This window comes from Anolis carolinensis, chromosome 2 (genome assembly GCF_035594765.1).
Source record: "Anolis carolinensis isolate JA03-04 chromosome 2, rAnoCar3.1.pri, whole genome shotgun sequence".
In the NCBI taxonomy this organism is placed as follows: domain Eukaryota; kingdom Metazoa; phylum Chordata; class Lepidosauria; order Squamata; family Dactyloidae; genus Anolis; species Anolis carolinensis.
This window is the reverse complement of record NC_085842.1, coordinates 82059710-82073797: the sequence shown is the minus strand read 5'-3', so window position 1 is coordinate 82073797 and position 14088 is coordinate 82059710. Positions and strand designations below refer to the sequence as shown.

General features: G+C 44.6%; 1 protein-coding gene across 3 annotated transcripts in view; it reads left to right on the top strand.

Annotated features, from left to right (window-relative positions):
* The first annotated feature begins 7132 nt into the window (after positions 1 to 7132).
* Positions 7133 to 14088, top strand: part of mapkapk3 (MAPK activated protein kinase 3) — a 123896-nt gene continuing 116940 nt past the window's right edge. The window contains exons 1-2 of one of the 3 annotated variants that reach the window (XM_062970081.1): positions 7133 to 7682; positions 10570 to 10952. In XM_062970081.1, the coding sequence (XP_062826151.1) occupies positions 10728 to 10952 (225 nt within the window). In that variant the 5' untranslated portion in view covers positions 7133 to 7682; positions 10570 to 10727. The remainder of the gene's footprint in view (positions 7683 to 10569; positions 10953 to 14088) is intronic. The other 2 variants (XM_003217628.4, XM_062970080.1) reach the window with 2 other exon arrangements.

The window sequence follows — 14088 nt, the reverse complement described above, 5'->3', positions numbered from 1 at the left end:
TTCCACCTTGGTTATAAGGCTCCTCAGCTCCTCCTCGCTTTCAGCCACCAAAGTGGTATCATCTGCATATCTAAGATTGTTAATGTTTCTTCCAGCAATTTTAACTCCAGCCTTGGATTCGTCACTGGGGAAAGATATAAAAGGGCACCTTCCATGTGCTGTAGGAGACAGTGAGTTTGGAGTGAGGAAGATTGGCTGGAGTTTGGAGAGAGCTGTGAGTTGTTGTAAATATCTTATATATAGTGCAGCCAGAGGCGGTCCAACCATAAGGCGAAATAGGCATTTGCCTGTGGCGCCATCGTCCCGGGGGCACCATCGTCCTGGGAGGAGGGCACCACTCTCCACCTCCTTCTCTTTCGGGCCTTCCAGCGGCCGCGCTGGGCCTTCCGGCCAGCGCAGACCCACCTTCGCACCACGCAAGCCCACCTTTGGGGCCTTCAGAGATTGTGAGGTCTGTAGGAACTTGGAAGCTAGGTATGTGGGGTTTATATATCTGTAGAAGGTCCAGGGTGGGAGAAAGAACTTTTCTTTGAAGCAGGTGTGAATGTTGTAATTAATCACCTTGATTAGCATTTAATGGCCCTGTGGCTTCAAGGCCTGGCTTCTTCTTGCCTGGGAGAATCTTTTTTTGGGAGGAGTTAGCTGTCCCTGATTGAAAACAGAAGAAATCCAGACAGTAAACAGAGTGTTGTTCTTTATTTATTGTCCTGATTTTAGAGGTTTTTTTTTTAATACTGAGGGCTATCTGGGTTATCTAAGTCCACACTGCCCTATATCCCTGTTCAATGTTTAGTGCTAAATTTGCAAATATAGTAATTCCTACATAACATTACCATGTATTGAACTGCTTTTTCTATTGATTTGTTGTAAAACATGATGTTTTGGTGCTTAATTTTTAAAATCATAATGTAATTTGATGTTTTATAGGCTTTTCCTTTATACTTCCTTATTATCCAACATTTTCGCTTATCCAACGCTTTTATTTTTCAGTGATTGGTTTGGGGGGCGCCAAAATTCTGTTCGCCTACACTTGAAAAATACCTAGGGCCGGCTCTGAGTGCAGCTGAATATATAAAGCCTTCCTGTGTTTGGAGCAAGCGTCTGGGTTCTGGTGTCTTGTGATCCTGCCATGACTACAAGGAGGGGAGCTTGGATTCTATCTGGCATCTGCAGGGAAGCTTCCGGGACCCTGTTAACAGAAATCCCTGACAGAATTTTGTTTTCAATAAGAAGTATTTTTTGCTTAATTTAAATCAGCATGTGGCATTATTAATTTGAAAAAATGCTTCTGTTCCATGAACCTTCCATTGTTGTTGTTGTTGTTGTTGTTGTTGTTGTGTGCCTTCAAGTCATTTCCACTAATGGCAACCCTACAGCAAACCTGTTTTCTGGGGCCAAGAGTGAGTGGCTATCCCAGGTTAATCAAATAGGTTTCCATGGCTGAAAAGAGAATTAAACCCTGTTCTCCAGAGTCATAATCCAACATTCAAGCCACTACATCGCACAGATTCTCTACATTCAGTGCTAAGACCAAACCAAAAATCCAAGAAAGAAATGCACAATTCTTATCAAAGTAAATTGTAATCATAAAGGAATACCTTTTGCTGTACCTATGTGCTGTGTGGCTTATTCCCTAACATGTGACCAATTTGACACAGATTTTCATGATTATGTTTGTAGCATCTGTTTTGAATATAGACAGTTTTCTTGTAGTAAAGTCCGCTTTTTGCTTTAAAAATTGTGTTCACTTAGATAGCAATCTTCATATCAGATGTTAAACCTAGCAATAATTTTTCATGTTAATATATTATTTGAGAAAGCTTCTGTGTCATAAATCAAATTTAACACATAATACCATCTAATTCACCCCCCCCCCCCCATTACAGCATTATCACAGAAACCACTGCTTCTGTCATCCCTCTTATCCTTTTTATGCAAAGCTTGCTGAAACAAGAATCCTCACAAGACCGGGACATAATAACCATTGCTTCATCACTGAAGATTATTTATTTATAACCTTATTTAGTTTTATGGCATTAACGGACAGATTCTGGGGTAAAGCCAGGATGGTGACTCTTGTATTATAAGGAAAGAAGATTCATTAGTTTTGGGTTTTTAAAAATTTCTGCCCTAACCTATATAGCTACTGATGTGTGGCATGCAAAATCCAGTTTGATCCCTGAGGCATTTAATTGAATTCTCAATAGGGTTTTATGCAGCTCTCATTATCATAGTGTCTCCCATTAGTGCATTAAGGAACATTAACATCTGTCACATGTAGTTTGCTCTTCCTCTTATTCTCTCCCTACTGAAGAGGAATTGCGAGGAGAGGGCAAGTGCCTCTGTCCTACACATAACAATATTTATGTCCAGGAGTTGACACGTGGCATGTTTGCCTAGTTTATTTTGCCCAGAACTCCAAAAATGTCTTGATTAATCAAGGTTAAGTAACATTTCTATTATTTAATCCAAGATGATCTGGCTTTTTCTGCATTTGGATATACATGTGGAAACTTGGTTCTGAGCAAAGGCAATAGCAGGCCTAGACAAGCCAAGAAGGTTTGCCTGTGTGTGTGTGTGTGCGCGCGCACGCACGCTGACATTTAGCAACTCCATTAAATTCCTAGGATTTTTAGAGCAAGGAATATTCAGAGATGGTTTTGTCAGTCCCTTCCCATGCACAGGCAGTTCCTGAGTTACAAACATCTGACTTACAAATTACTCATAGTTACAGTCAGGGGTGAGACAACAGGAAGTGAGAGAAATTTTCCCCAGGGAAGGGAAATTCACTCCTGAAAGAGTGATCATGGGGGAAAGGTATCTCAACTGAAACTTTATAAACAATCCTTGTTCCACAAAAAGCCTTTTTTTTCAAAATCCAATTATAACAGGGACAGAAAGTGAGGTGAAATCTTCTGAATGGGCACAGACAGCAAAACAAATGTCACAGGAGTGTTAAACTTTCCCTCTGCTATCCAAAGCATGTGTGTGTGTGTGTGTGTGTGTGTGTGTGTGTGTGTGTGTATGTATAGCTGGAGTTACACTTTAAAATGTTTCAACTTACACATTCAGTGTAAAAATAAACCTACAACCTGCGGGTCCCCAGATGTTTTGGCCTTCAACTCCCAGAAAACCTAACTGCTGGTAAACTGGCTGGGATTTTTGGGAGTTGTAGGCCAAGGCCTGGGGACCCACAGGCTGGGAACCACTGTTCTGCCCTAACCATAATGCAGTCCTTACTGCATTATATGGCAATATAGAACCTGGCCAAGAACACCAGGAGCACAATTTGGTCTTTCTAGGATCCAAATCTGTACCTCCTCAGCCAACCACTCCACTCACACCTTCATTTGATGTTTTCCCAGCTTTTGTTTGGTTTCCTCCTAATTCTCACTCTTATTAGCAGTGAGATAGCTCCAGCCCAAAATAAGTTGGTATTCTGAATCCTAACCTTTTATTTTTGTCTCCACACAGTAGCAATACATCACAATTTATCTAAAATTGAATTACACCCATGGGAGTGAAAGTGGTATCCACCTCGTGAGTTAGGGAAAGTCCTCACTGGTGGAGTATTGATATTTTGTAATAGCGGCTTTTAATATCAATTACTGGCTAGATCAATTGGTTTGCACAGTAGAATTAATTACTTCAAACCTGCAGTTTCCTTAGCTATCTAAGTAGCATACCTTTGTTTGGACAGTGGTCAGTTACATGTGTGCATGGTGTGTGTATGTACGTATTGCTAACATTTGTTGTCTGCCACTATTTTTTACCCTCGTCTTCAGTTTTTCAAGTACGGTGATTTCCAAAAAGCTTCAGTTGCTGGAGTCCAAAACGATATCTTTGCAGTGCCCCAGGTAAAATTCCTTATAACTCCATTCGTCTTCTATAATGCTGGGTGGGAGGTGCAGAGAGAGTTAGCAAAGATTGTTACATTATATTTCTGGGGTAGAGTCAAGTAGCAAAGAAAATGTATTAATATTATTATTATTACACTGTAACAAAATTTGAAAAAACATGTTCCTGTTTTGAAAGTGTTTTTCCTGTTCAATTGTGGGGTACTACAGAGACTTCTGCCACAGACTATGTAGAATTGTTTTGTTGAAGACTCTCATGGCTGGAATCACTGTCTTGCTATGAGTTTTCTGGGCTGTATGACCATGTTCCAGAAGCATTCTCTCCTGACATTTCATCCGCATCTAAGGCAGGCATCCTCAGAGATTGTGAGGTCTGCTGGAAACTAGGCAAGCAGGGTTTATATACGAGTGTTATCCAGAAAGTAGATTATGTTTTGGAATTAAAAATGAACAAAGTATAGGAGAAAACATTTACCATATGCAGTTGAAAGCCACACCCAAATACCACTTCTCAACATAGTCGCCATTCAAATCTAGGCACTTATCATAGCGATGAATGAGCTTGGCAACTCCTTCCCCACAAAACTCTACCACTTACGTCCTTAATGCAGCGTTTTGGCGACGATGCGCAGCTGCGGAAAGGGGTGACCAGCTGGCTGAGGATGCAAGCGGCAGAGTTTTGTGGGGAAGGAGTTGCCAAGCTCATTCATTGTTATAATAAGTGCCTAGATTTGAATGGCAACTATGTTGAAAAGTGGTATTTGGGTGTGGCTTTCAACTGCATATGGTAAATGTTTTCTCCTATACTTTGTTCACTTTTAATTTCAAACCGTAATCTACTTTCTGGATAACCCTCCTATCTGTGGAAGGTCCAAGGTGGGAGAAAGAACTCTTGTCTGTTGGAGGCAGGTGTGAATGTTGCAATTGGCCACCTTGATTAGCATTGAATAGCCTTTCATTTTCAAAGTCTGGCTACTTCCTGCCTGGGGGAATCTTTGATGGGAGGTGTTAGCGGGCCCTGATTGATTCATGTCTGGAATTCCTCTGTTGAATTGGTTGAGACTGGAGATATTCGTTGAAAAACTGTAGCAAAATATGCTGCGGGATGTCCCGCAAAAATAAAGTTTTTGCAGTTTAATAAACTTTCCCCATGTCTTATGATAGAACCAATTAGGAAATGACATTTATAACCCAGGAACAAAAAACGTGTTACACCGTGTTGTTGTAATTATCATCAAACACCAAGGAAGGAGTAAAATATTCTGGGGTCGAGCACAATTTGTGGTCCTGGATACAGCATTCCAATATCGCAGCGCTTTAAGGCGCCATCCTCCTCCTCCTCCAGCCTTGCCGCTTTTCTCCAGATCTTGGCATCACCAGCCGGTGATGCCCAGCTCTGGAGAAAAGCGGCAAGGCTGGAGGAGGAGGAGGATGGCGCCTTGAAGCCGGAGAGGTAAAGGGGGCGAAGGGGCCTGCCCTTGTCCCCTTCGCGCCGCCGCCGCCTCCTCCCGGCCACCAGCAGGGGCTGCCCTGGCTCCGTCTCCGTCTCCCAAGGAGAATGGCAACCAGAGCAGAGGCGGGTCGGCTCCGCCTCGGAGGAGCAAAGCGGCGGGGCCTCTCTTCACCTGCGCGCTCGCCCTCCTTTGTCCCCAAGGGCTCCGGCCCCGCCCTCGCTGGCCTTGAAAGAAAGAAAGAAAGAAAAGAAAAGAAAAGAAAAGAAAAGAAAAGAAAAGAAAAGAAAAGAAAAGAAAAGGGGGAGACGGGGGCGGGAACTCGGAGCGGAGCCCCGAAGCGTCGCCCCCAACCCGCCAGCGAGGATCCTCTGTGGGAAGGGTTTAGGCCGCTTCCCAGGAAGAAACCCGTGCCCTTCGCTTCAGGGGCTGCTCCCCGCCAGACCGGTTTATGAGCTGGCGCCACAGTTTAGTTTCATGTTGTTGTAGGTTAGGGTAGGCGCGTTTTGGGACTGTGCTTCGGGTTCTGGGTTGCTGTGAGTTTTCCGGGCTGTATGACCATGTCCCATAAGCATTCTCTCCTGACGTTTCGCCCGCATCTATGGCAGGCATCCTCAGAGGTTGTGAGGTCTGCTGGAAACTAGGCAAGAGGGGTTTATATCTCTCTGGGAAGTCCAGGGTGGGAGAAAGAATCAGAATCATAGAATAGTAGAGCTAGAAGAGACCTCATGGGCCATCCAGTCCAACCCCCTGCCAAGAAGCAGGAAACTCTTGTTTGTTTGAGGCAAGTGTTAATATTGCCATTAACCAGCTTGATTAGCATTTAATAGCCTTGTAGCTTCAAGAACTGGCTGCTTACTGCCTGGGGAAATCCTTTGTTAGGAGGTGTTAATTGGCCCTGGTTGTTTCCTTTCTTCAGTCTGTTGTTTTGAGCTGGTCACAGACTGTAATAAAGTGAACTTGAACTTAGGTGTTGTTCTTTATTTACTGTCTTGATTTTAGAGGGTTTTTAAAATACTGGTAGTCAGATTTTGTTCATTTTCACTGTTTCCTCCTTTCTGTTGAAATTGTCTACAACATGCTTGTGGATTTCTGTGGCTTTTCTGTGTAGTCTGACATGGTGGTTGTGAGAGTGGTCCAGCCTTTCTGTGCTCTCAAAGAATATGCTTCGCCCAGGTTCGTTCAAGTGCTCTGCTATGGCTGAGCTACTCTAAGCAGTGCCATTCTGTTTTTCGGGGCCCCAAACCCTCAAGGGGTTGCAAACCATGGGCAGGCCCTGCTCAGACAGCTGCCTTTTTCCTGACTTGCCACAACAGCCAAAAGAGGCCCGTGACACCGCCATACGATGCATTGAACAGAATTAAATGTGTCTATAGCAGTCATAGGGCCCCTGGTGGCACAGTGTGTTAAAGCGCTGAGCTGCTGAATTTGCGGACCAAAAGGTCCCAGGTTCAAATCCCAGTCATGCTGGCCACATGACCTTGGAGGTGTCTATGGACAACGCCGGCTCTTTGGCTTAGAAATGGAGATGAGCACCATTTCTAAGAAATGGAGATGAGCACCAGTCGGTCACGACTGGACTTAACGTCAGGGGAAACCTTTACCTTTACCTATAGCAGGTACGGGCAAACTTCTGCCCTCCGGGTGTTTTGGACTTCAACTCCCACCGTTCCTATCAGCCTCAGGCCCCTTCCTTTCTCCCCTCAGCCGCTTAAGCGTCTCCTCCTTCTCCTCACTTAAGCGACTGAAGGGGAAAAAGAAGGGGCCTGAGGCTGTGAGGAAGGGTGGGAGTTGCAGTCCAAAACACCTGGAGGGCAGAAGTTTGCCCATGCCTGGTCTATAGTGTGTAATAAGGCAGTGCAGATGAGGCCAGTGTCATCATCCAGTCTTGATCGGCCCCATCTACACTGGCCACGGAGGTCAGTTTCAAGCTGGCCTGGAAAACAGGGCTTCGCTGTGCAGATGAGGATGATGAGCCAGTTTGGGCCCCGAATGGCCCGCCGATGAAGGTCTCTCTCGCTCTCTTTTCGCGCGCTTTTGGGGAGTTTGTCTCCTGGCGCCGCAGCTGGAAGCCAGCTTTGGACTATCCGAGAGGCTCGCCCTCGCCCGGCTTGGCAGGCAGGTGTCTCCCTGCGGAGCCCGGCCTCCCTCCCCCGCCCGGGGTTGGGCCGTCCGGGGCGGGGAGTCACATGATAGAGCCTGTCCTCCGCGGTTGGCGAAGAGCCGGCTGCCGGGCGGAGGAGACAGGCTTCTGATGGCCGCCGCCGGCCCCCTCCCTCTCTTGACCCTGGACTGAGGGAAGCCACGGCAACACAGCGACCACCTGTGAGCAGCAGCAGCAGCAGGAGGAGGAGCATGCGCCCCAGGCAGGCAGGTAACCAACCTCCAGCCCTTCCCGAAGCGTCGCCGGCTCAGTGGCTCCACGCTCCCCGCACACACGCCCACCCAGCCACCCGCGCGTTCTCCCTTCAACACACCCACACACGCGCAGAGCTGTTCCCGAGGGTCCCTTTCCCAGCCCCACACACAAACACAGTGGCACCTCTCCTCTTACAATCCCTGGTCTGGTTCCCTTCCTTGAAGGAGCGCCTGTTCCTGCCAATGGAGCTGCTGTGAGGGGAGCTTTCTTTGCCACCCAGGACCGGGGGTCACTCCTCCTTCCACAGATTTCTCCCCAGACAATGGTCTCCGTTTGGGACTTCAACTCCCAGGCAGTGTGGCCCATTCTAGGGAATTCTGGGAGTTGAAGCCCAAAACACCTGGAGGAACAAAAGCTCACTGGTCCAAAATGGAGACGATGATGTTGATTATATTTATGTTCCAGTTTTCTTCTCTTAAATGAGACTCAAAGCCGCTAAAGCAGGCATGGGCAAGCTTCGGCCCTCCAGGTGTTTTGGACTTCAACTCCCACAATTCCTAACAGCATACTGGCAGTGGGAGTTGAAGTCTAAAACACCTGGAATAAATAAATTTTATTTATTTTCTGCCCTATCTCCCCAGAGGGACTCAGGGCGGATTCCAAACATAAAAGGCAAAAGTCAATGCTTGAACACAACAATACACCCATAATAACAAAAATTGACAACCCAACATATAAAACAAATTATGACTTAACTAAAATTAAATTAAAACTGAAACCTGCTGTATCAAACATAAAACAAAACATCAAACATCGAACACCTGGAGGGCCAAAGTTTGTCTATGTCTGGGAAAAAGAAACTTAAAATCACAACATGATCAAATTCCCCCCATAATTGTATGAACCTGACAATGGTAGCTAAGCATGGAAATGGCACCTTCTAGGCCAGTGTTTCTCACGCTGGGGGTTGGGACCCCTGGGGAGGGATTGGAAGGATGGTGTCAGAGAGGTCACCAAAGACCATCAGAAAACACATATCTAAGGAGCCCCTTTGGCAGAGAAGGCTGGATGCAGGAGAACTAAAACTCCAAAACTCAAGGTCAATGCCCACCAAAACCCTTCCAGTATTTTCTGTTGATCATGGGAGTTGTGTGTCCAGGTCTGGTTCAGTTTCCTCGTTGGTGAAGTTCAGAATGCCCACTGATTGCAGGTTAACTATAAATCCCAGTAACTACATCTCCCAAATGACAAAATCAACCCCCCCCCCCAACCCCACCAGTATTCAAATTTGGGCATATTGGGTATTTGTGCCAAATATGGTCCATTGAATGAAAATACATCCTGTATATCAAATATTTACATTATAATTCATAACAGTAGCAGAATTACAGTTATGAAGTAGCAATGAAAATAATTTTATGGTTGGGGGTCACCACAACATGAGGAACTGTATTAAGGGGTCACTGCATTAGGAAGGTTGAGAACCACTGTTCTAGGCTGTGTTGGCCAAGGCAGGCAAGTGGAAGGATAGCCTTAGAAATTGATTGGTTCAGAGTTTTTTTAAATCTCCCACACCATTCTCACATCTAAAATTTAAAGAGCTTAATCCCCATTCCTCCCCCCAAACATAGAAGCAGCATAGATGGGGCAGATATAATTAAAGACTACACCTCCTGTCAAATTATGTACATTATGGAGGAAGTAAGCAATTTACCAAACAAGTGAAGCCACTTGTTTTGCCTGCCTAGATCATTAACAATGGTTTTTGTCCTGAAAGCATATTCCAGAATGTTGGTAATGGTTCATCTCCACCAAGAGAGCCATTATGGCCATAAAAATCACATGTCCTTCAACTTCAGGGCCCTGCCACTACCTGTCAGATGAAAATGTTCATGGGGGGATCTTTCTACATGTTTACAAGACTCTCTTGGTGTATCTCACAGCAAACCCTGACAATTACAAGCTTTGCCATATCTTTTACAAAAAACCACATATAGTCTATTAAAATGGGGTCAAATTTCTACTTTGGGAATTTTTTTCCTGACATTCGGTCTAAGTAGATATTCCCTTTCCACCCTCGGCCCAATTTTTCTGTTTGTGTAGTGCTCTGAAGCCACATCTCCACAATATATGGGGGTGCACTGTAAACAGGAAATGTTTGTAAGAAAACATGTTTCTTTGGGATTGAATGCAATTCCCAGGCCCTATTAGAGTAAATTTGTCAATGGGATTTTTGCATAAGTCTAAATTCTCATTAGAATTGTTCACGGAATTAGTTTCTCCCATTTCCTTCGTTTCTTTCATTTCTTTCGGTAGTTTGGGAGCATGTAATAGAACGTGCCCCCCCCTTTCCTGGTATGAAAATCTGCTTGTCACGAAAGCAAGTGGGACCTGATCCCGCCCCCTCACCTGCTTTTCACGAGCAGAGCAGCCTCCTTGCCTTAAAAAGTGCGTATGGCATGCAGGCCCAGAAAGCCTGCTTGCCTGCTCCTCTAGAGGCAGGCATGTGCGCTTTCTGGGTCTGCACGCCACACACACACACACACACACTTTCCCTGGAAAGAAGAGTGCATGTGTGGCATGCAAGCCCAGAAAGCATGCCTGCAGCCGAGTGCCTCCTCTAGAGTAGAAAGAAACAGCAGGTAAGAAGAAGCCTACTTAAGGAATGTGGAAAGGGAAGGATGGGAAGCCCCCTACCCCATAATGGGCCAATAGAAGATGGATCTTTCAGCACACCAGAACGAAAACAAATATCTGCTCCCAGGAAATTGATCGGGGGGCCCACCGAAAGCCGGGACATGAAACGGGTCAAGGTTTATCCCTAATGCACAAGGAAGTGGAGGTGAGCAATAGCTCATCAGACTATGTCCATATAGTAATGAGAATTTCTCTTGTTTTAAAGGCCCTTGTTTGGTGAAATCCTAGGAAATGGATCCAGTCTGCTGGAAATCTTTGCTTTGAACTACTTCATGTGGGTACTTTTCTGAAGGCTGTACACTGGGGTGGGCAGGGACCAAGACTGGCAACTTGTTTTTGTCACCCTTGGAGGTTCTGCCTGCTATGGAAGAAAGCAAGAAACAGCAGGATCTCCCACCAGAGAATCAGGAAGATGGCATCAGCAGCACAAGACCTTTGCCTGGTGAAACACTGCCTGTCAAGGGGGAGATAAAGAAACATGCTGTTACAGATGACTACAAAATCTCCAAGCGAGTCCTGGGCCTTGGCATTAATGGCAGAGTATTGGAGTGCTTCCACAAAGTAACAGGGAGGAAATGTGCTTTAAAGGTATGTAGATCTGGACTATCTTTTCTCTTGCATGTCTTTTTGAAGCTGAAGACAATCGTTGTCTTACTTGCTGAAGCTTACACCTTACTGAAGATTTCACATTAGACGTTCTAAAGCCCACGTAGGTCAACCTTATGATCTTAAGAATCACAGTTGTTCCAGACTATCAAGGCTTCTCCAAGCCAGCCCTCAAATTTTGGATTTAAATTACTAATTGTAAAATTGTTCTGCTTCCTGGCATGGGCTGAAGTATGCCTCCTCCTCCTCCTCCTCCTCCTCCTCCTCCTCCTCCACCACCACCACCACCCCGCAAGTGAGTCAGGTAGTGATTTGAATATTGATGTGCTAGTGAACCAGGAAAACATTGCTTGAGCTGCAGTAGGTTTCAGCTGAAAACTCATGAAGTACATTTCCAAAATCCTTTTAGAAGAAACTGACAGCTTTACATGAATCCTCAGTTGTTCAAGTCCAAGGACTTCTGCTTGCCATTACCCTGCTCTATTGAATGACATAGTTGGATTGTTTTCTTATAACTGAGCTAATAGATGCCTTCATTGGTGCAATTTAATAAATGCTGTCTTAGTGTCTACAAAAAAATTATTTCATGTATAGTTAAAGTGGTGGTTCTTGATATGTGGATAATTTCCCCTTGAGGAATGAATGTATTGCATCTATAGATGTGTGGAACTCGTAGCCCATTAGTGCCCTATCAACTACTTTTCAGGGAGAAGGGTAAAAAAAAGTTTAGGTTAGGATTCTACTCATCTCCTATACTTCTAAAATGTGTTTTCAGTGTACAATGATTAGAACAATTAAGTTTGCATTAATTATTAAGAGAGTAAACATCCTGTCAAAAGGTATACTTCTGTGTGCAACGGTGACACTCATGACAAAACAGGGACATGACTAACAGGCTAGGTGAGATCCTTCCAGGCAGTTTCTGAGACTGGAGAGAGAGAAATGAATTCTTGTTCAGATTAAATTTTAATAAAACATATGACTCAGTTGGTACATAAAAATGTGCAAGAGATATAATAATAGTGGAATGTACTAATTTCCTTACATCAGCCCAAAAAGATGAGGAGAGGTAGCACATAATTAATTACATGTCCATCTCCAAATCCCAACTTAATTCCATGAACAAAGCTTTGGAAAATAGAAGAGCATAAAAAGAAGCAACTTCATTTTGTCCTTGCTTGATTCCAATTGAAACTGTTATATGATTGGAAGGTGAAGGGAGAGAAAGAGAAATCTTTCGAAGCTAACAATGCAATCCTAATTCAAAGTGGTACTGGCTGTCATGAGTTACAAATAGGCAGAATCCTTTTGTGTCAGCTGCACTGGCTGAACTGGCCTTATGCCAGCATAACCCCTTTTTGCTGTCTTGTCTCAGAGATCAACTAGTAAAGCACTCTGCTGGCTGAGGTCATCTGTCAGAAGAGATAGAAAATACGCGGAGAAAAGGCAGAGCAAATGGAGCATTTTAAATTTAGGATTATGCCAGATACAAACTGGCTTCAGCCCAGGAATACAACCACAATGCCTGCATGATGTTAGGCCAGGAGTGCATCTATACCAGGCATTAGCAAACTTCGGCCCTCCAGATGTTTTGGACTTGTACTCCTACAACTCCCCAGCTCCTTCAAGGTCAAGCCAGTCACTTCAAGGATGACATCCATCTTGCCCTTGGTCAGCTCCTCTTCCTTTTTCCTTCCTTTTTCCCCATCATCATTATCTTCTCCAAGCTTTCCAGTCTTCTCATTATGTGGCCAAAGTACTTCATCTTTGTCTCTAATATCCTTCCTTCCAGTGAGCAGCCAGGCATTATTTCCGGGAGTATGGACTGGTTTGATCTCAGAATTTTCCTCCAACACCACAGTTGAAGGTAGTCATGCAAGTTTTTTAGGTAGTCCCCAGTTTTAAGGCCTTGCGTCTAACAGCAACTAGACGCAGAGCCTTTTCAGCAGTGGCACCATCTCTCTGGAACACCTTGCCACCTGAAGTCCGTGCCTTGCGGGACTTGTCGGCTTTCCGCAGGGCATGTAAGACACACCTGTTTCGGCAGGCCTTTGAGTTCTGTTAGATGTTTTAAAAGGTGCTTTTAGGATGTTTTTAAGATATTTTTAAAGATGTTTTAAAGATGTTTTAAGATGTTTTTAAATTGTTGATTTTAGCCGGTTCTTGTAAGCTGCCCCGAGCCCTAGGGGAGTGGCGGCATATAAGTTTGAAAAATAAATAAATAAATAAATAAATTTCCACCATCCTTAGACTATGGGTTAATCTACAGCAGGGGTCCCCAAACTAAGGCCCGGGGGCCACATGCTGCCCATCGAAGCCATTTATCTGGCCCCTGCGGCAGCAGCTCCTTCCTCCTCCGCCGAGAAAGGTGTGTGCGGCACAGTGTAGGAGGGAAAGGCACGCACCTTTCCTGTCTCCTCCCTCGCCTGGTGCGTACCTTCCAAAGCTTTGCTTGTTTATAATGGTATTTTAATTATTATTTAATTAATTATTAATAAGAGGTGTTTTGCTAGTGCCTTTGGGCACAAAGGCAGGAGGTTGGATTAAATGGCCCAAGGGGTCTCTTCCAACCCTCTTTATTATTTTTATTATGATTATGATTAACATTGAGGCTGTATTTATTCCTGTTTGTTTTTTACTTCAAAATAAGATATGTGCAATGTGCACTGCATAGGAATTTGTTCATAGTTTTTTTAAAAAAACTATACTCCGGCCCTCCAATGGTCTGAGGGACTGTGAACTGGCCTCCTGTTTAAAAAAAGTTTGGGGACCCCTGATCTACAGTGATCAAATAAAAACAAAGTGCAAAGGGCTACAAAATCCAAAGGATATACAGCACATTATAAAGAAAGTCCCAGGAAAGTCTGAGTTAAGCTCTTTCATGTGCTGCAATAGATCTCAATACAGTATATTCCAGATTCTAAGGCAAAATCAGCCCTGCAGTGTGTGGAGCCCATTGTAAGCACCTGTCCTTTATATGATTAAGAATGAGGGGTGAGGGGTCTGGCACATAATGCCCCAAGGGTAAGGCTGGCTTACAGGGAGCTAGCTGATCCCCTGGAAAAGGTAACTGATTGCCTCTGCTCTTAACTGTCACTTTTCCCCACCTCTTGTGTAT